Raw genomic sequence first — 21245 nt, forward strand, 5'->3', positions numbered from 1 at the left:
TAGGCCAAATTCATCCCTGGTGTAACTCTGTTGATATCTGGATATAAGCCATGGGTGATTTTGGCCCATTATGTTTGATATATTTTCTTCAATTAATTACACAATATAACCTCCCACCATTTTTTTCCCATCTTTCTTTGACAGCGAGAGAGACTAAGAAACATTGAGCGCATCTGCTTTCTTCTGCGAAAGGTGAGCATAAACCAACACAGCTCTATGACATTGAAGAGAATTAAGACCATCAGATGGCTGTTCTGGGTACGTTCATTTCCCCGTCTCACTGATCCTCCACCATCACTCATGAAATCTGAGATTCCAGTGCAGAAATTGGAATCCGTGTTACCTTTGAAAAACAAAGTGGAGGTAATGAGAAGGGGCTGCCATCAGTCAGGATTTCCTGACAAGAACCGAACGTTTCAGAACATTCTCAGGTTCAGATTTAATAACCTGCTTTTTGAAAGTGGTGATTGGTTTCTGGAGATGTAACTTGTGACAGTTATGGTTACATGCCCTTGTGCTGCCATCAAGATCTGAGGTTTATAATTATTCTTTGCTGGACAGTCATTTACTAATTATTTGATAAATGGAGCATTTTATTTGTATGAGTTCAACCTTTCGAGTTTCTTACAGGCTGAATTAGAATGTTGAGATTATAGAGGCTGACTTTATGATGGTGCTGAGTGACTTCAATTTATATGGGAATAAAGGGTGCTCTGCTCTCTGTAGGACTCATCCAGTAATGGGTTACACATTCTACTGTAATTTAAGAATGGAATTTTAAAAAGCACTCAGTGTTGGCTTAACTCTGTTCCCATTAAAGTCCCATTGATTTCATTGGATGCAAAGTTAGACCAACACTGAACATGTTTGGTTTCCTTAGGGTGGAGTTTTCAACGTAAGCTGTAACGTAAGCTCATCAATGAGAGACTAGCACCAGTGACTATCAGGACCAAAATCACAATGCCCTAACACATGTGCTAAAGGAGCAACACCGTTAGCTGGAAGGCTCTTAACCTTGAAGCAGGCCAAACACTAGCTGTAGACATGATCACATGTACTTAGCCAGTATATTATGCAAGCTGCTTACATTGTCTTTTTAAGCCATTCTGTCTCTGAACAGATGAGGAAAAAAGACCTGATCTTGCAAAAAAGTTTTAAGTGTACCTATGCACTGTGTTATAGAATTTAATGCAACATCATGATAATTAGCAAAACATTCCAGCCTTTAGATGTTATTAGAATGTCCAGACTAGAAAGTATTTGTTGCTGCATTGTATCCATCCTTAATAGGTTATCAACTGTGTTTAAATACAGTGGGCCAAATTTATCCATGCTGTAACTCCCTTGATGTCAATAGTGTTAGACTGGGGGGAATTTGGCTCAGTGGCCAAATTCTGTCATGAGATGCATCCTTGCAACTCCTATTGACTTCATTGTGAGTTGGACATGTATTGGAAAGCAGAATCTGGCACAGTTTCCCAGGATATTGTATGTAGGAGCCTAACTCAGAGGACAGATAGTAGAAGGAAAAAGTGGTGGGACTCAACTCAAGCTGCAGCCACAATCCCAAGCTATTCTACTCTAATGTACTCAGGTTCCTATATAGTGCTCTCATCACCATTGTATCTGAGCTCCTAATTCTGCCTGTAATTGCAGAGTAGGTGGATGGTTCTGCTACTGTGATAAGCAATGAAATAGCTAACACTATTGACTGCACATGACTATGTTCGGAACAGCTGGGAAACTCAGTTTCAAAATGTTGTGATCTTGGCAGTGCTAAGTACTGGCTCAGCCTGATCCCAGGGCCTGATTATGTTATAAACAACTGTATTTGCACTAGGGAGGGACCCTACTTTATAAAACACTTTTGTTGAATAACTTGATTTATACCAGTTTAGATTGATCTTGGGAACAATTGTGAGCACACTGCTATCAAGAACCGTGTCACTTGCACTAGGCATCCGACGAGAGAAAATATTAATCCATACTAGCTAAACAACATAAAAAAGAATCAGTTCTTTTCCAGGAACCATTTTGCTGACTTAGCAGTCAGCTAGTTTCCAGCTGTGTCCCAGTTTTTCTGACAGAAAGCAACAGGTGGGTGGCAAATGTATTAATATATGTGAGTCCCCAGGGGAGTCCTTGCCCATAGGAAAGTTTAATTTTTATTGAGCCTGAGCCTCATTGCTAACAGCAAAGATGGTGCCTTTTGGCTAATTACTGATACTGCATACACCAGGGATCAGACTTCTAACTCACTTAAATGGTTTGTTAATGAAGCTTCTCCTCCCAGGTTCTTTGGGGACACATTTGTTTTAATTGGAAGATGTGATACAGGAAGCGGAAGAAGGAATAACTACAGAGATGTGCAGTCTTTTCAAGTCCAATATTTACTAACAATCGCTTTTTTGTACATAGCAGTTCTGGAGCATTCATGGTTAGTTGCAGAGCTTTGGGGAAGCAATTAAAATACTAAGTGTTTTAAGGACATAGGAAAATGTAAGGGAATATGTAGTTTGTAATGAACTCTAAAAGACCTTCTGATTATTATAACACTGCTGTGTGTGGCTGTAGGTAACTAACCTCAGTGTGCCTGTTTCCCTTTCTATAAAATGGGGAAATAGTAACATACCTGTTTCCTAGGGTGTTGGGGTTGGCTAACATTTTCAAAGCACTTTACAAACATAAAGCCAGCAGTCTTACTGTTAATGCCACTAGAACTGAATTCCTGATTTTTGTCTATAAACCTCTATTTTAAAGGGGTTTATAAGTGGGCTGTAAATATGCGCTTCATTTCACTGTCCCAGGGTTCTACAGGGGAGTCTCTCACAAATGATCATGAATACAGCACCATACAAGTCACATATAGTGAGCCCCAATGGCTGAAGAGACTGGATGGTTTGTCAGAATTATCTTGTAAATCCTTAGGTGTTTTTTTTAATGTCGTGGAGCTCATTAGCAGGGTTTGACCATAGCTTGTGTGTACGTATTTGATTATACTAGATGTTGTTACATAATTTGACTGAGTTTTGAAGCATGGTGGGGTTGACAAAGGAGGGATCCCACTACAGCCAGAACATTTACAAACATCACTATCTGATGTGAATTACTTTTGGAAAATGTTTACATACCATGAAAACAGTATCTCACTCAGGCATTATGTAAAGCAGGTGGCATGTATGTGATGTTCTGGCTTTTATGTATGCGTATCACTGCCCTCTGCTGGAGAGACCTGCTCAAATTTTCTGCTAGACAAAGCTTTGATTACAAAGAGGCTATGAGCTTTGTTCAGACTTGAGTGATCCCTTGGATCACAATGTAAATGCCTTAAAGATATTATTTCCTGAAGCCAGTTTTAAAACTGGCTTCCCAGTGTGATACTGAAATTCTCCTTTATCTCTGAGGCCTGTTTTTTGGAGCTCTGTAGTATGATCTTCCAGTCATATGTGGTTTAGCTGGAAATCATACACTTTGTGTGTATGTACATGCCCACATAGTTATTACATAAGCTGATTAACTTAAAGTATGTGCTAGTGATGCTGATAACCATGCAGGCTGGGTCTACATTAGCTTTTCCCCCCCTAAAATTGTTACCAATTTTGCAGCTCTGCTGGTGAGAGCTCTACTGTAGGCAATGTGCCAATGGTGTTTTAACTATCATTGTTTGCAGTGTTGTTGTAGTCATTTTGGTCACAGGATATTAAACAGAGTACCTTTCCCAGCTCTGAAGAAGAGCTCTGTGTAGCTCAAAAGCTTGTCTCTCTCACCAACAGAAGTGAGTCCAATAAAAGATATTACCTTACACACCATGTCTCTCTTTCAACCATCATGTCATTTAGACCAGCTATGAGTAGAGAAAGGCATGGTAGTTAAAATGCTAGTGGCCTACTTGCTGTTGGTACCATGGGTGGAGCTGAACTGGTGTTAGCAACACTGGGAAATTGTAGGGAAAAATGGCTAGTGTAGACACAGCCACAGTGCTGGCAAGAGGTAGAAGAGCTGTGGATTTCCCCTCAGCAATCTGGATGCAGAGCAGTGCTGTGAAGCATGTGTCTGACTTGGAGCAAGCTGTTCTCATTCTACATTACCATGGCACGTCAAGAGCTTACTCCTGTATCATCCCTGAGAAGGTGGAGGAAGGAGGAATTGAACTGGCAAGAGACACTGCAGCCTGCTATGCCAAGTAACTGCTATGAGATTTTTAAAAGGTGGTTTATAATACTTAGCGTATACCATCTGTAGTAACAAGGCTTTTTCCATAGGTGAGTAGTACTAATGTTACCATTTTACAGCCGTGGGAACAGAAGTACAGTGGGAAAATGAATTGCCCAAATTCACACATCAAATCTGTGGAAGAGCTGGAAATAGGGCTCTGTCCTGGTTCACTGGACTCTCCTCATGCAAATGATCTAATGGGAATTTTTCTCATTTATATTAATTTTTTCTAATTTGTATCTCATTAAATACCATAGTATTTTTTAATATTTTACAGTTAATTATGATGACTATATTACATTATTGGTGCAGTGCACAACATTCTCTAGAGAAACTTATTTCTATGACAGATGCCTGTTGGAAACTTTTCTTTTCTTCTGGTTTTAAGGGCAGTTAGGATTTTCCTGTATTAACACATTTGGCAATGCGATGGAGCGTGAACATTGTAATACTACGACACTGCCCCACAGGACAAATTTTAAAAGTGGCAACTTTATAGCCGGTAGCAATTCAGATGTGACTATGGACTGCATGGATTGGGAACAATGACTGTTAACCTCATTCCCCGACAGGGAAGTCCTTCCAGGTTAAAGGAGAACATTGTCTGGAAGGGAAATCCCCCATAACATCCTCTCTCAGCAGATAAATTCCAGACCCCAGTTTGCTCACAGCCATCTTTTCATGAGCAATAAAAATGACTCTATGCAAAAAATGACTGAGGGTTTGTTTTTAAATCTAGTTAACTTCAAGCAAGATAGGGATATGAGAAGCAGAACTGGAATTGGAGTCTGTGTGGAAGGGGACTAAGATTGATAAAAGACAGATCTCTCACCTTTTCTACACCTGTAAAGAAAGCATTTATGCTAGGCCAAACATAATATCTCTGGAGCTACAGGATTAGAGACATGCTGAGTCAGATCTTTATCCTTTTATTTATTGTTGGTAAATTCAGAAAGAGCAACAGGGAACAGTGCAAATTTCCAGAGTCAAAGCAACTGTAACCACAAAGTGACTTCGAGAGGGACATTTGCCCCCAGAGATGTTCCAGATAATTGTGTAAAAGAAAAATAGGATTTTGGGGAGGGGGTTTACAATTGAAAGATAAACATTGTATCTTTCTTTTTATTTTTGGTGTATTTACGTAAGACAATCCTGGAGACTAAAGTCCTCTTTTGTAATTTACTATCACTTTTCCACAGAAAAGATAGAGCATGGACAGCAGTAGTGCTAGGTTCACCACACTGCCCTACCAATGTCCCTCAGCCATAACCTGGATGGAACACTTCTAGGGGTGAGAGGCCCATAATGATAATACGTTGCACTTCTTCCAGTTTGCTCCATTGGAAGATCTCAAGACACTTTGCAAATGTTAATTTCTCACAGCAGCCTTATGAGGTAGGTAATTATCATTAGCCCTATTTTACAGATGACAAAACTGAGGCACAGAAATGTTAAATAACTGGTACAAGGAGGTCACCTAGCAATTTACTGGCAGAGCAGAGATTAGAACCCAGAGGTCTTGACTCCCAGAGGTGAAAGATTAGTGTACTAACTCACTGCCTTGCCTTGCCTGAAGAATAGTTCATGACAGTGAGAAGAGAAAGCTACATTAGCTTTTTTTACTCCTAAATTTTCCCAAAATTGCTACCATAGTTCAGCTCCACCAATAGTAGACATGGTGGCACCCTAGTGTAAACAAGCTGCTGGTGTTTTAACCACCTTGTGATCTCATCCTGCTCAGTGCCAGTCTAGGCAATACAATGATTAAAATGCCAGAGCTTGCTGATGCTTTATCTGTTATAGAGTTCCCACCATTGCTATCATCAGTGGAGCTGCCTCAATGATGGAAGATGTACTGTAGACAGGGCTCGGGTGCTCAGATATGATTTTACCACCCTATAGGGTTTCAGCTCTGTCTATACTAAATCCACCAAAGTAGCTACCACTTATGGAACTGCACCAATTGGGGAATTAGGGATCTGAAAAATCCCAGTGTAGACACAGCCTAACATCTAGTGTAAACAAGCCCAACAAATCAGGCTATGTCTATGCTACAGAGGCACAGCTGCAGCTACACCGCTATCATGTAGATGCTTCCTACGCTGATGGTTTTTCCATTGATGTAGTTAATCCACCTCTCTGTAGAGGCAGGTACTGCCTCTCAGAAGAATCTTCCATCAACCTAGGTGTGGCTCACTGCGAGTTTGGTCGACCTAACCACAGTACTCAGGGCGTGAAATTTTTCACAACCCTGAGCAACATAGCTAGATAGACCTAATTTTTAAGTTCAGAACAGGCCTCAGTTGCAAAGCTGGGAATAGAGACTATACCCCTACCTTTAGTAGCACTATAAATCATTTTCAGCACTGATTAAAAATGAACCAGTTCCTAATTTAGACAGGGATTAATAAGCAAAGTAAACGTTACAGCATAGCCATACTGTAAAGATAGGTCTGCTTTAGAGAGAATCTTGTATTGTCTTCACTGCCCGGTTTGTAACATACCAGGTGCTGTCTCCTGCTCTAACGAATAGTAAAAAATTTCGTCTTGCAGTTTAGGTGCCTCTGTCATCAGAGAGGGAGACTGAATTGTTGGCCAGTGAAAATCAGGTAAATTAAGTCTGTGGCAGTAACAGAACTTGCTGTGATATTTCACAGCACAATGCAGGATGCATTTTGAGTTTTGATAAATTGTTCGTAGGACAAAGACCATAATGAGAACAGAAACTGGCATTACATGAATCCCTTCCATCGATAGAGACTGTAACAAAGATGGAGTATATGCACTTTGTCCACTCATGTTAGAGTCCAAAGACTGCATCCTTGTTAGTGGCTTCTCAATGCCTGCTATATTTCCTGGCATACCTAATGCTTTTCTCTTTCATACCTCATGAATATCATGACACCGCTGAGTCTGACTCACCAGCTGGGCAGCAGGAAATCCTGCAGGAGGCTCCTCCTGCTGTGTGATTGGTAGCTAAAACTCACATCAAAAGGCAATGTAAATTAGTTATGAAGAATAACCAATGCTTGTACAAACTGTGCTGAAGCTATTTGGGCAATCATTCAGTTCACATTTTAATAGCTTAAGTGTCCTTTTAAGACAATACAGATAGAAGCTTCTGCCCTAGCAGACACTGCTGCACATAAAGTGATTTGAATCAGTATTATAATTTTAAAGTTTTTAAATATTTATCATCTCATATTATTTTCTTGGGTATTTAAACCATTTGCTTCTAACTTTGAAGCACAATTGCAAACTGGTTCTAGCTAGAGATGGCCCTGAATCACAAAATGTGATCTGAATAGCTGTGGATGCAGGGAAATTTGGGTTCAGATCTGAAGTCCATAACTCCTTTCTCTAATGATGGAGCATACTGACACTCCAGCTATGAACACCCCGAAACTTCAGGGAAGTTTGAATCCCTCTCTGAACTTGACAGCCTGGACCCATCTCTATTTATTGTACTGAGTTGAAATAACTGTTGCCATTAAAACCCAAAACCACGATGAATGTGCCTGGTTTCAGTTTTTGTTACAAACTTGAAGCTCAGATCTGTTCGGAGAACTTTCCGTCTAGGGTTTTAGTTCAAGCCATAGTTTGAGGGAGGTGTGTCAGACATAAAATACAGCTGCAGACCCAAACTTTCCCAAAGTTCAGGTTGTGTTTGGATCTGATTTCAGGCTCATCTCTACTTTTAACAAGGGTTGGGTCCTATAAGGACTGACCAGCTAAACCATTTTCCCCTGAAGTGGGTTTATACCATTTTAAACCTTTTCAGGAATCCTGATTCCTTTACAGGTTTGGATTGGCCTTAAATATGTACTCTGTGACTGGGACCACAAAGACTTTCTTAAACTATTTGATTACCTGAAAAAAATTAATGAAATTGATTAACAAGGGTTTTGTGTGTGTGGTCTTATTCACTAAGCTGCTCACTTGAGCATTTTGTTACTATCTCTGTTCTGATTCAATAAATAACCAGAAACTTTTACCTATCTAGCAGCCTACAAAAATGTTGGGTAAATATACTGAAGGGAACAATTCTGTTTTGGTCAGGGTGTGGATGAATAGCATATGTAATAACTTTTTCTTTCTAACTTCTGTGTTGCCATTGTTTACTTTTCCCTTTCATTTTTGCTTCCATTATTTAAAATGATCGTTGGCAGAAGTGTGGACTCTTCCACATTTATCATGATAGCCTGATTCTTATTATTTGTATTACAGGAGTACCTCAAGATCCTAACCAAAATCAAGGCCCCTTTGAGCTAGGTGCTATACAAACACATAGTAAGAAATTGTATGCTTTTCAGGGCAGGAACTATCTAAATAAACAAGACAGACAAAAGGTGGGAGATGAAACAGAGGTAGGAAGGCCGACAAAAGGACTTAGACACCTAGAAAATCACTGGAACAGCACTGTGACCCACAAAGCCTAAGTTAAGTGCTAGGCTCCCTATGCAATGCCTGGGGAGAGATAGGCACTTTAGAATGCGATCCACAAAACCCAGCACACTAGGCAGGGAGCCACCTAAGCTAGCCAATGGGAGATGCTGAGGAGAGTGGTGTATTCAAAGCCCTGCCCTTCTTATGGAGGTAGGCACCTAACGTCAACTACAGGGAGGTGCTGAGCTCTGCTAGTGATTGGTGAACAGGGAAAGAGGTGTGTTCATCTGTCTAATGTGCATGCAGGCCCGATCTGGTAGGCAGGCATCCTCTGAGCATATCTCCAAACAAAACAACCAACCAGGGAATAGACCCTCCCTTTAGCTTAATAGTTAGGGTACTTGCCCAGGACATGGGAGATCTCCTGTTCAAGTCTCGTCTCTGCCCTGAGAGGCAGAAGGGATTTAAACAGGGCTCTGCCACTTGTCAGGTGAGTGCTCTAACCACTGGACTATGGGATAATCTGATGTGGGGCCTGTCAGTCTGTCATATTGAAATTGTTCCATTTGAATTAAATAACTGAGCCAGAGAGAGACTGACACTATAGCCCAATGATTAGAGCACTCATCCCTATTGAAATTCCTTTTCACTGGGGTAAGGGAAACTTGAACTGGGGGTCTCCCACATCCTTAACCTCTGGGCTAAGGGTTATAGGAAAGGGCTTCCACCTTCCCACCTTATCTTGTGTGGAGTTAAGCGGCCTCTGAGTACAACTACTGGATCAGGCCCCACCCGCAAGTTAGGCAGAGGAACGTTTTGTGAATTGCACTGCAATTCGGGCAGGTGATACCCATCCAGACCCCTAGGGTGAGGCAGCTGTGCACGTGCTTGGGGCAGAACCATAGGCACCGAGGGAGCTTTTATTGCAAAAACTTACTCGCAAAGTGAGTTTAGGTGCCTATAGGGTTAGATGGCAGCCAAGCAGGAATTTTGTGGATCACAGTGGTGCCTGAATCAGAACTCGGGCACCTAAGTAGAGCCAGGCCAAAGGGGCTTGTCCAAGGTCACACAGCAAAGCCAGGAATAGCACCAACATCTTCTGAGTGCTAGTTTACTCCACTACCCACTAAACTCCACTGCCTCTCCAAACCAGCATGAGCCTGCAGTGTATTGAGTGCCTCCCACAAGGATGCTTCAATAGATATTAAGTGGATTAAGCATTCAGTACCTTTCACAGGATTGGGTGCTGCCTGGTTTAGTCTCAGGTCTGTCTGCATATGCTGTAAAAAGGCTGTCTCTGGAGAATGCTGCATCCAGAGCTGCTTGTAATACTAGCTAATTAGATCGTGTCTTTTCTGGTTTGAAAATCTCATCATTGATCACCAGTGTAACTCTATATGGATTTTTAAAATACACTTGCTTACTTTGGTAAATTTCTTAATGATAGCCTGGAATATCTCTCTGATATGTAAAAAGCAACAAAGAGACCTGTAGCACCTTATATACTAAAAGACGTATCGGAGCATAAGCTTTCGTGGGAGAATACCCACTTCGTCAGATGCATGTGGTGGAAATTTCCAGAGGCAGGTATAAATATGCAGGCCAGAATCAGTCTGGAGATAATGAGGTCAGTTCAATCAGGGAGGACGAGGCCCTCTTCTAGCAGTTGAGGTGTGAAAACCAAGGGAGGAGAAACTGTTTTTGTAGATGCCTAGCCATTCACAGTCTTTGTTTAATCCTGAGCTGATGGTGTCAAATTTGCAAATGAACTGAAGTTCAGCAGTTTCTAGGGTTACCATATTTAAAAAATAAAAGAGGACACTCCACGGGCCCTGTCCCTGCCCCTTTCCCACCCCTGGCCCCACCCCAACTCCGCCCCTTCCTCGCCCCTTCCCCAAAGTCCCCGCCCTAACTCCCCCTCCTCCCTCCCAGCCACGCGAAAAGGGCTGCCCAAGTGCTACCGGCTTCACGGTTTGCCGGGAAGCCTCCAGACCCTGCGCCCCCGGCCAGCGCTTCCCCAGTGCAGCTCGAGCCCGGGAGGGGAAGCGCCCAGCTGGTAGCGCTGGCTCAGGCAGCTTGGCTCTTAAACAGAGCCGAAGTCTGAGTCAGGGGAGGAGCAGAGCAGCCGCGGGAGGGAAAGTGCCCGGCCGGTATTTTTCCCAGACATGTTCGGCTTTTTGGCAATTCCCCCCGGACGGGGGTTTGATTGCTGAAAAGCCGGACATGTCCGGGAAAAACCGGATGTATGGTAACCCTAGCAGTTTCTATGATATGCTTTCTTAGCTGTTTTTGAGCTCTCAATTTACTGATTTGTCCAAAACAGATCCTGGAAGAATTTGGGGCAAGAACTTTCAGTTTCTGTTCCCCGTGATCATGGTATCAACTTTCTGTTAGCATGCAGAAAGCTGCATTCCTTTTAGTTTATAAATCCTAACTGAAAATGTCTGCTGCTTTTGGGGGAGTTGATGACTTAGGGATTTGATAATGGAGCATGGGATCTTTCATCTTTAGGACACCCATGCAAATCCAGCCCAGCTCTGTACTGACTTACAACTATTAGTCTGATTGATGGCTCGTGGGTGTGAAATTACTTGGTGGTTTTCAGTGTTTAGATACTTTGGTGATGTGTGCTGTACAAAACCCCGAGATTATGTAGCTAGAATGGTCTCAGCCCAGGTTTTAGTGGGCAGGAGTCCACAAAACTACCACCTCCACAATTAGTCCTTTTGCAGACTGTATCAGTGGAGACTCCAAGGATTGAATATAGGCATAGGGAGGGTAGTATCCTCTAGCCCCTAACGGTGTTGGTCAGCTCCGCAGTAGATCAGCAAGGCCATGTGGAGAAGCTTGCAGTTCCACGATACATGCTGCACATGTTCTGTCAATGCACTTCTGTCTCCAGGGCTGACAATGCAGCCTCTTTTCTCCCCCCCCCCCCCCTGCATTGTAAAGCCAATGTTTACCTTGGCCTTAAGGAAGTTCTAACAACATGTTTAAAACACTTATAATGGGGTGTAACCTTAGTCTTACACTATTGAAAATAAGATTTTAAGTAGGTTAAAATACATTAGTACAAAATTTTCAGCTAGCTCATGGAAATCATGCCTTATGTGTAATTTATTTTTAGACTGTTTCTGTAGAGAGTCTCTTGTTAGTCAGAGAAGAAATGGAACAATTTGCAGTTTATCTAAACAGCAGGACTGTCACCAGTTTGCACAACTTGGGGAAAGAGGTTTCTTAGCTCTGGCGGGAGCATTATCTCCCTGCAGGGGATGTGGGAGGGAATAGGAAAAGCAAATGAGATATTTGGAAAGTAGTTTGGACTCTGCCCGTTTATGCAGCTACATGAACTCCATTTCCATTATAGTGCTCCCTCTGCAATCCACATCGCTAGCCACGTCTTTCTGAGTGGAAGCAGCAATACTGGTATACACCACAGTATAAATTCAGGGTTGATCAGGGTATGATGATCAGACCCAGATCCAAAGGCAGTGAGAGGTTTTCAGATATAGGCTTTTGCTTTGGGCCAGTTGCAACACTTGGAATTAAGCTTCATCAAAATGGTCCAGAACCACTTCTCGTACAAATGGGCCAAATCTAGAACTGGTATAAACTGTTGTAACTCCATTGAAGTCAGTGGAACTGAGCTTGCTTACATAAAGTCTGATTTTGACCCATATTTATAGTTTGACACTGGCCTATTTATGTCCTCTTTATTCTATTTCAGATTGTAACTATGCCCTTCACTCGTCTCAAGGCGTATCTATATGGTGAGTTTCTGCACAGCAAGTGAGGGTGTGAATCAACACTGCACCAGCTTGCCATGCAGTAACTCACTGTGTGGACACCACTACAGCACAGTGAAAGTCCCAGAATGCAGCTTAGTGTACTACACTTTCAAGCACCAATACGCTAAGCCTGTACTCTGAGGCTTTACCGCGCTGTAGCAGTGTTCACCCGGCGAGTTACTGCACAGCAAGCTTGTGCACTGTAGCTTCACACTTTGGCTTGCTGAGCAGTAATTCACCATGCCGACGAGCCCCTGGTCTCTTAGCTTTAAAGTGCCTGAAGCTGTCACTGACTACTGGAGGCAGGCTGTACAGGATGCAGTGCCCAATGACTAGAGTAAGTTCATAAACTTTATGGAAGCGGGCATCTGCATGGTTTGGTGTTCAGGAACAAATTATTTAAAGAAGCCCTGTCAAAGTAAAATGAGCTGAAGTTGCAATCGCTCTTGGACTGTGTGTTGCATTTGCTTTGTACTGAACGGGACTGGAATGGAAGAAGAGAAGTGAAAAAGACATAAGGATGAGTTGATAAAGAAAGGGATGAGTGTAAGGGGAGAGCTCTAAGTGATAAATCAGAGATGAGGTGCATCCTCTCCAATCTCCCATTGGATGTGGAAAGTATGTCTTTACTACTTATCCCCACTGCAAAAAGAAAAAGAGAAAAAGGAGACATGGGAGATGAGGAACAAGGAGGATCTTTCTATTTCTATTAGGTATTTATACAGTCTCATTACCATAGTATCTTTGCACTTCAGTCTTTAATGTATTTTCCCTCACAACATCCTTCTGAGGTAGGGAGGCACTATTGTCCCCATTTTGCAGATGGGGACTTGAGGCAAAGATGAACAAAGGAATTGCAGTTCTCTGATCAATTTACTTCATATCTTGTCACCAACAGTGGCCAGTGCCAGATATTTTAGAGGAAGGTACTAGAAACACCACTGTCGACAGATGTGGGATAATTTTCCCTCCATGAAGGTCTCATCCTATTCCCTAATAAAGTGTTTCAGCTCTAGCTGAACTCCTCCTTGTGGTCAGACACCAGGCTGCTGTATTGAATACTATGTGCTTTTAAGCCTACTGAATAGCATCTAGACACTGTTTCTTAGTCTAGCAACTCAGTCACATTCCCAGGGAGAAGACCCCTGTCTAGTATCCCTTTTTCTGGGATATGGGACTGTCAAGGTTCCTTCCCCACCCTGAACTCTAGGGTACAGATGTGGGGACCTGCATGAGAACCTCTAAGCTCAATGACCAGCTTAGATCTGGTTTTGCTGCCACCACCCAAATTATTAATGAGTTATTTGGGAAACTCTGTCTACCTCCCCACCCAGAATATCTCCCTCCCAAGTACTATAACCCTTCCCTGGGTAGCTTGAGAGACTTCTCCACCAATTTCCTGGTGAACACCGATCCAAACCTTTTGGATCTTAAAACAAGGAAAAATCAATCAGGTTCTTAAAAAGAAGGCTTTTAATTAAAGAAAGAAAGGTAAAAATCATCTCTGTAAAATCAGGATGGAAAATAACTTTACAGGGTAATCAGATTCAAAGAGCCCAGAGGAACCCCCTCTAGCCTTAGGTTCAAAGTTACAGCAAACAGAGGTAACCACTCTAGCAAAAGGAACATTTACAAGTTGAGAAAAGAAAGATAAACCTAACACGCCTTGCCTGGCTGTTACTAACAAGTTTGAAATATGAGAGACTTGTTCAGAAAGATTTGGAGAGCATGGATTGCTGTCTGGTCCCTCTTAGTCCCAAGAGCGAACAACCCCCAAAACAAAGAGCACAAACAAAAGCCTTCCTCCCACCAAGATTTGAAAGTAACTTGTCCCCTTATTGGTCCTTTGGGTCAGGTGTCATCCAGGTTACCTGAGCTTCTTAACCCTTTACAGGTAAAAGGATTTTGATGTCTCTGGCCAGGAGGGATTTTATAGTATTGTACACAGGAGGGCTGTTACCCTTCCCTTTATAGTTATGACAGGAACTCTACGTTGCAGCTGTCATAGGCCCCAACACCAGTTCTGACCCCTGCAAGTCTCCCCAACAGCTTAAGCACACCCTTATGGGTATTCTGGGTTACTGTTTATCCATTTAAGGACTTTGAAACAATTAAAACAAGGGAACATGCAGACTGTAGAAAGGAATTCTAAACTTTGTCTCTGAGTAAAGATACACTTTACTCATAGACAAAGCACAATAGTTGTAGATCTAGGCAAAAATAACACACACCTCCTTCCAGTATTCTCACCACTCCAAGAGCCCTTTGCATTTTGATTAATGTCCATTCAAAATCCCAGGACTCTCCTGCACCACATTCATCCTTGTCAGTCTTCCTGTTGTCAGCCAGTGAGACAACCTCCAGCTTGAGAAGATCCAGCCCTTAAATAGAATTCTGGCTTCCACTATCAGGTGATATCTTGAGCAGCTTCAAAACCCCTGTCAGGTTTTATCATGTGTAAAACATTTCTATTTAAAGTTAATTTTTCTTGAATAAAAACAAGGATACAGTCAAATCCAGGGCACTCAAATGTCCCTGAAAACTAGAAATGTCCAAGTTTTCAAGACCTATCCTTGAGAAAAATAATTTGAAATTCTGCTCTCTGTTGACTTAAATGGGGCCAGGATTTCACTCAGTGTGTTTGTCCACGTTTTTGCAAACTCTCCGAAGACTCTTCCCTTTGAAGGAATCTCTGGCCTGCTGAGCTGGTGAAACTGACAGCAGGTTGGGTGAGTGCATATGCAATCCAAGAGTGTCTCCATTCAAGTCTATCTCATGTTGATTGATACTTGGTCATCCCTCCAGAGCTTCCAAGGAGCTTTCTCCCTCCCCAAATCCAAATGGTGGCAGGGAAGGAGTGGGAAAGAAATGGGTGTAGAGAAGAAGTAGGAATCCTTTTCTCTCACCTGATTGTGCACATCTCCTTGATGCCTAACATCACTGGAGTGACCTTATGCCACTCCAGCAACATATGTCATGACTTGGAAAACCTGGTCTCCCTAGTCCAAACCCTCTTAGAGAGAATATTTATCATAGCACAACTTTACTCTGATCATCAATTCATGATGCAGGAAACCACGCCCCCCTCTATTGCAAGTCCACAAACACCAAGACACAGTAAATGTGCCATGGGTGGCAATCTACAGAGAGGCCAGGTAGGGGGAATTCCACAACCTCTGTGAACCAAACTCCAATGCTATGTAGCAGCTTCCTCTGGAGGACAATGGAATCAGGTGCTGTGGGGATGTAAACTAGGTAGACCCGTCTGCCAGAAACACCATGTAACAGAAGCCTAGTGGTCCATAGCTGCTACTACCACTACTACTACTGGGTGGTGCTGGAAGGGACCTGGAGGGGAAGCTATATGGGAACTTCAGGGGCAGAGGAGGATTTCACCTCTCCCATCCCTGTGCATACCCCCGCCCCACGTGAAGCCCATTCACTCAGGGTTGGCACAACATAAGAACGGCCATACTGGGTCAGACCAAAGGTCCATCTAGCCTAGTATCCTGTCTTCTGACAGTGGCCAACGCTAGGTGCTGCAGAAGGAATGAAGGTAATCATGAAGTGATCCATCCCCTGTTGCCCAGTCCCAACTTCTGGCAAACAGGGGCTAGGGACACCATCTCTGTCCATCCTGGCTAATAGCCATTGATGGACCTATCCTCCATAAACTTATCTAGTTCTTTTTGAACCCTGTTATAGTCTTGGCCTTCACAACATCCTCTGGCAAGGAGTTCCACAGGTTGACTGTGTGTTGTGTGAAAAAAATACTTCCTTTTGTTTGTTTTAAACCCGCTGCCTATTAAATAACTGACAAAGAAGCTCTTGCCCCATCAGAGGACTAGTAATTTATGTATTGCAGGGCATTGATACCATCCAAGAATTTCTTTCTAGGCTCCTGTAAATGGTATCCCTGTGCCTGAGTTAATTGCAAGCAGTTCATTTTTGTTTTGAAGCATGTTGAACCATGTTTCATAAAGAGAAAGGGAACAAAATATCTGCCTTATTGTAACATCTATTTCAGGTAAGACAGAAAGAAAGCTAAAGCTAAATGACAAGTCTGTTTGAAGCAGAAATATCAGAGCTTTGAAGGAAGGTGCTTTTGAGCCTGAGTCTAAGGTTTTTACATAAGAGATAAGAAAAAATGATCTTTCAGGTTTGAGGTATTTTTCCTCCCCATTGGAAAGAAGTCATTGACAGACTGATACCAATGAAGAAATAAATATGCCAGTCTCGTAGGTTTGTATTTTGTCATATAGCATAGGTCAAATCAAATGGATAAGTGGTCTATTATCTGCTGTGAGCTCAGGTTAAAATAGTTGAGTGATCACCTGAGCTTTAAATGAATGGATAGAATGTACCCCTGCCTATCTGGGAAAGTGACCCTTAACCAGTGCAGAAAGAACATATAGCATCTAGAGAAAGTCCAGCCCTTGTTTGTAGGCAATTCATTCATCATTGAAATTGATTTATGTATGCACCTTGCCAGCACAAATCAAACTATTTTCAGTGAAATTTTACAAGTTGCTGAGTTCTGCATTTTCCAAAGGTTAAGAAAATAATTATTTTTATTTTTAGGTATTGTTACCTCAGGGTCTCTGAGTGCTTAACAAAATATAATGAAAAGCTACATCCTTCTTGTGCCTGCATAGGTGAATAAGGAAGGGATAGCTCACAAAGGGCTAGGTCATATGGTTATCACAAGCCTTAATAAGGAGCAGCCCATAGCTGTGACCCAGAGTCACAGTTCTGTTTCGGCTTCCCCCTTGCTCCAGGGAGGAAGCTGTGCCAGCCATATACCTGGTCCTGCTTACTTCCCCCTCCATGCTGGCTCAGCTGTGCTGTCCAGTATGCTGGGGCTGGGGGGATGGAGATGAAGCCAAGTCTCTGCCCATTCCCTTCCCACTTGTGAAGGAGAGAGAGGGGCAATCCCACAGCTGATGCTCTCACCATGCACACATCAGTGCAGGTTGAGGAGTCGGGGAGAGGAGGAGATGGGAAATGGGATGGGACAGATTTGTGTTTCTTCATTCCTCTTCACAGACACATCAGGCAGCTCACAGCTGAGCCCAAAGTCACTGTGGAAACAGCAGTGTGCATGTTGCAGATAATTACAAAATGCTAGGTGCTTTGATAACACTTTCCATCTTAGACTCAAAATGCATTTTATAGATACTAATGATTTCAGATTCATAACAGATTGAGGTAGGAGAGAAGTAACTCCATTTTGCAGATGGGAAATTGGGGCATAGAGAGGTTTAGTAGTTTGCTCATGATCACACAGGAAGCCAGTTGCTGACATAGGAATAGAATCCAAATCTCCTGGTCCTGGGTCTTAACCATAAGGCCATCCTTCCTGCCTGTGAGCTGTGAGAGATGAAATCCTTTCATGCAGTGGCAGGTATGTATGCTAACATGGCAAGATGTCCACCATGGCAATGAGAATATCCTTTGGGGAAAGGGAACCTGCTTATTAATCATATTTATCACATGTCAGTATTTAAACATTGTACTGTAGAGATCACTCTCTTAAATTACTCAATATTGCTTTTCTGCATCCTCCTTTTTTAAAATGTTTTTTGCAAGGATTAAGGTGCTAAACAAAATACAGTCCTTTAATAGAGAGTCTGAGACTACATCTCCAGGTAGAGGGGCAGAGAGGCAGATACCAGGATGGGAAGATAACCAACTAAGATCATAGTGTTTGTCCCTCTTTCCTTATCAGAAGGATTGAGGTTAATGGTTATTTTATTAATAAACACCTATTTTATACTTTATAGGCATAGTAGAGTAAAAGTTATACAATGCTTACAAAAACTCATATAGTTAAAGTTGGCAATGTGTTTCAGTGGCGTCCAGATACCACCTCAGAATCAATGTTCTGAAATTTTTACAAAACGTAGACACCATTACAAAAATCTGGGAAGTCTGGAAATGAAGAGTTAAGGGATACAGCTAATTCCACAGTGGCATATAATCCTTCCTCATTCACTATCACTCCCATTTGTTTACACTGGGCAGGCCACCTTTGCTTTGCTCTCTTATCTTCTTTAATAGAAATGCACTTTGGGAGTCTACTTGTGATTTAATATGTTTTTTATCAAGAGCCACATTCTTTCATCTTTACTCACTGACTAGCATCTTATTCCATGAGTAATCCCATTTTCTTCACTGGGACCACTCACAGGGAGTAGGGTCCTACCTAACTTGAGTTTTTATCTATGCTGAAAATTGTGTTTTAAGTTTTACACACACAAAATTTGAAGCGTTTCAACATTTTAACATGGATAAATGACACTCCGTATCCCTGTTCCTCTTCATACCCACCCCAGCCAACTGCACCCAGGCACGCCCTACCCCAATGCCCTGCACACCAGTACTTAATTTGTAATGAAACAGGTGCTGGACTCAAGCAATTTTTTTACTTTCATAACTGACACAACAAGTTCAGCGGTGCCATGGATCAGCCCTGGTACAAATGAAGCACTGCTACACACCCACTCCATGTCCTCCATCTTCTGGTCTACTATGTTCCCTCGGTGCCTCACCTTGTCATCTGCATCCTTACTCCATGCCTCTGTCATGACTGGAAGGGAGTCCTGGTTTCTGGCACAAATGTGTAATTCATGTAATTTGGATGAGCATCCAGACCTAGGGACACTTGCTATCTCTATTGTCATCTGGCCCTGTGAAAAGCTTCACCTCTTGGTCCTCTCTTCATGTGTTCAGCTCATATTCTTCATTTCTAACTCAAGACAATGTTAATCACCCCATTGCTAATGTCGTAGGTCCGTTGAGCTATTGCTCTTGTGTCTGCTTCCTCCAACACTTTTCACACAGCAAGCCAGAATGGATTATTTTAAATGTCTCCTTGCAGTGATAATAGAGCAACATAGGAACAAAGTTGTGCCAAAAATAAGTGTTAGCAACCACGCTGCTTCTAATCGCCTCCTGAGAACAGACTCCTAAGCAGCTCTCAGGAACATAATTATACACCTGATTCTCTGATGAGCTGTGTATAAGTTACTGACAAACTTTGAATCACTAACCTGACAGATTTGTTTGATATGAAGAAAATCAAAGTTTTCATATTATCCAAACAAAAGATTTAGGTTCTCTTCCCATTGAGTTCAATGCAAGTTTAAGTGGAGTCAGGATCAGACTCTTAATCCCTCAAAGTAGAGGCTCTATGCAAATGAGTAAAATAAGTACAATAGGTAAAGTGGATTGAGTTAACATCTCTTCCTGTTAAATGGATTGGAAAGTGGTTACAGCTCCTGCTCAGTTTCCCACTGGGCTTCTGCCTCATCAGGTGGACATTCATTGTAGTTGAGACATGTCGGTGTCTTTCTTGTGAGCATGTTACTTGATGTTCATGAAACTGCCAACCTCAGGCAGACCCCAGGGATGTGGCCTTAGAGGCCTTCCAGTACTATGCAGATGTCTGAACTTCATTTTACTGATCCCTGAGGCCCTTTCATCAATATGAACTTGTCTGTGAAATGAGATGGTGGTTTCCCAGTTCCTAATGAATGGATGTGGTACTAATTGTCAATCTTGCTGCCAATCTCAGAGAAATGGCCAAAGACTGGCTGGGTTTGGGGATTGAATCATCCTCTCGCCCCATAACCAGGTCCTGCCTGACTGAGGCACGTTGGTGAGGCAGTGCAAGGAAGTGTGCACCTCTGTTCCCCAGGCATGTACTTATACTGCAGATAATTAGAGGACTTCTATCTCCAGGGCTGCCAGTCCAGCCTTTGTCACTATTGCTGAATTACTTGAAAACAAAGCTGGTGTTGATGTCACCTGCACTCTCTTGGGGACTCTGCTGGAAGAGGGAAGCTGTAAGTCCTGTCATGGGCTCAGTATGGACTTCGTAAGCATGCAACCCAGGGGCCTCGGTTAAACCTGTTCTTAGTGCCAACCACTTTTTGCAGCCTCCCAAAGAAAGTGGTGGAAGCTGTGTTGCTTCGGTAGGGTGACCATATTTTCCCAAAGGAAATTTTCCCACTTCACGTGGCTGGCGTGAGGCCCCTCCCCTCACCACCACCCACAGGGCCAGCCTGAGCGCGCCCTACCACCCCACTGCCTGCTCGCACAGGGCCGGCCCAAGGCCACCCTCTCAACCGCATGCATCGAGCTGGCCCAAGACCCCCTGCTGCCTGCCCGTGCGATGCTGGCCTGGCCCAAGCTGCTCACCTGAGACCTTTCTCCTGCGCGGGGCTAGCGTTGCTGCTCACTCCCCCCGACATTCCTCCATGGCCCACGAGGAGTCGCACCCCACTTTTTTTGGCAAAACTGTGCATTTGTCAGTTTGCTTTTACCAACTGATAATCAGTCGGCAAGAGCAAACGGGACAAACGCCCAGTTTTGCCCAAAAAATTGGGATGTCGGGACAGGGCTTAAAAAAGGGACTGTCTTGGCCAAAACAGGACATATGGTCACCCCACGCTTATGGCATTTAAGGTGGGCTGGAGAGACACCCAGACAGGTGTGGGTGTCGCAAGAGGGGAACTTGCACTTGAATAAAATATTTGAGATTGTTGCAAATGCTAAAATGTAATATATATACAATGTGGTGTATTTATACACAGTTCATCAACCGTCTCGGTGCCTGTGACAAAGGGAGCAAACATTTACAGTGTATGCATTCCAGATGTGTGCCCGTTCCAGAGCAACGCACACACTTCCAAAGTGCCACTATTTTTCTGTATAATCCAGTTCATTTTCTTCCAGTAGTTTGCACTGAATTCTTCCAGCTTGGTCTGTAGCTTGCAATTAGCACAATTTAATAGCTGTTAAATAGGGTAATCACTTGTTGTTATTCTCACAAAGGCTTTAATCTGGCAACTG

At 42.8% G+C, this 21245-nt stretch overlaps 1 protein-coding gene across 1 annotated transcript in view; it reads left to right on the plus strand.

Moving 5' to 3' along the window:
* CNIH3 (cornichon family AMPA receptor auxiliary protein 3) overlaps positions 1-21245 on the plus strand; it is a 73898-nt gene that overhangs the window by 41255 nt on the left and 11398 nt on the right. The window contains exon 3 of the mRNA XM_034764675.1: positions 145-192. Coding sequence (XP_034620566.1) covers positions 145-192 — 48 coding nt within the window. The remainder of the gene's footprint in view (positions 1-144; positions 193-21245) is intronic.

This window comes from Trachemys scripta, chromosome 3 (genome assembly GCF_013100865.1).
Source record: "Trachemys scripta elegans isolate TJP31775 chromosome 3, CAS_Tse_1.0, whole genome shotgun sequence".
In the NCBI taxonomy this organism is placed as follows: domain Eukaryota; kingdom Metazoa; phylum Chordata; order Testudines; family Emydidae; genus Trachemys; species Trachemys scripta.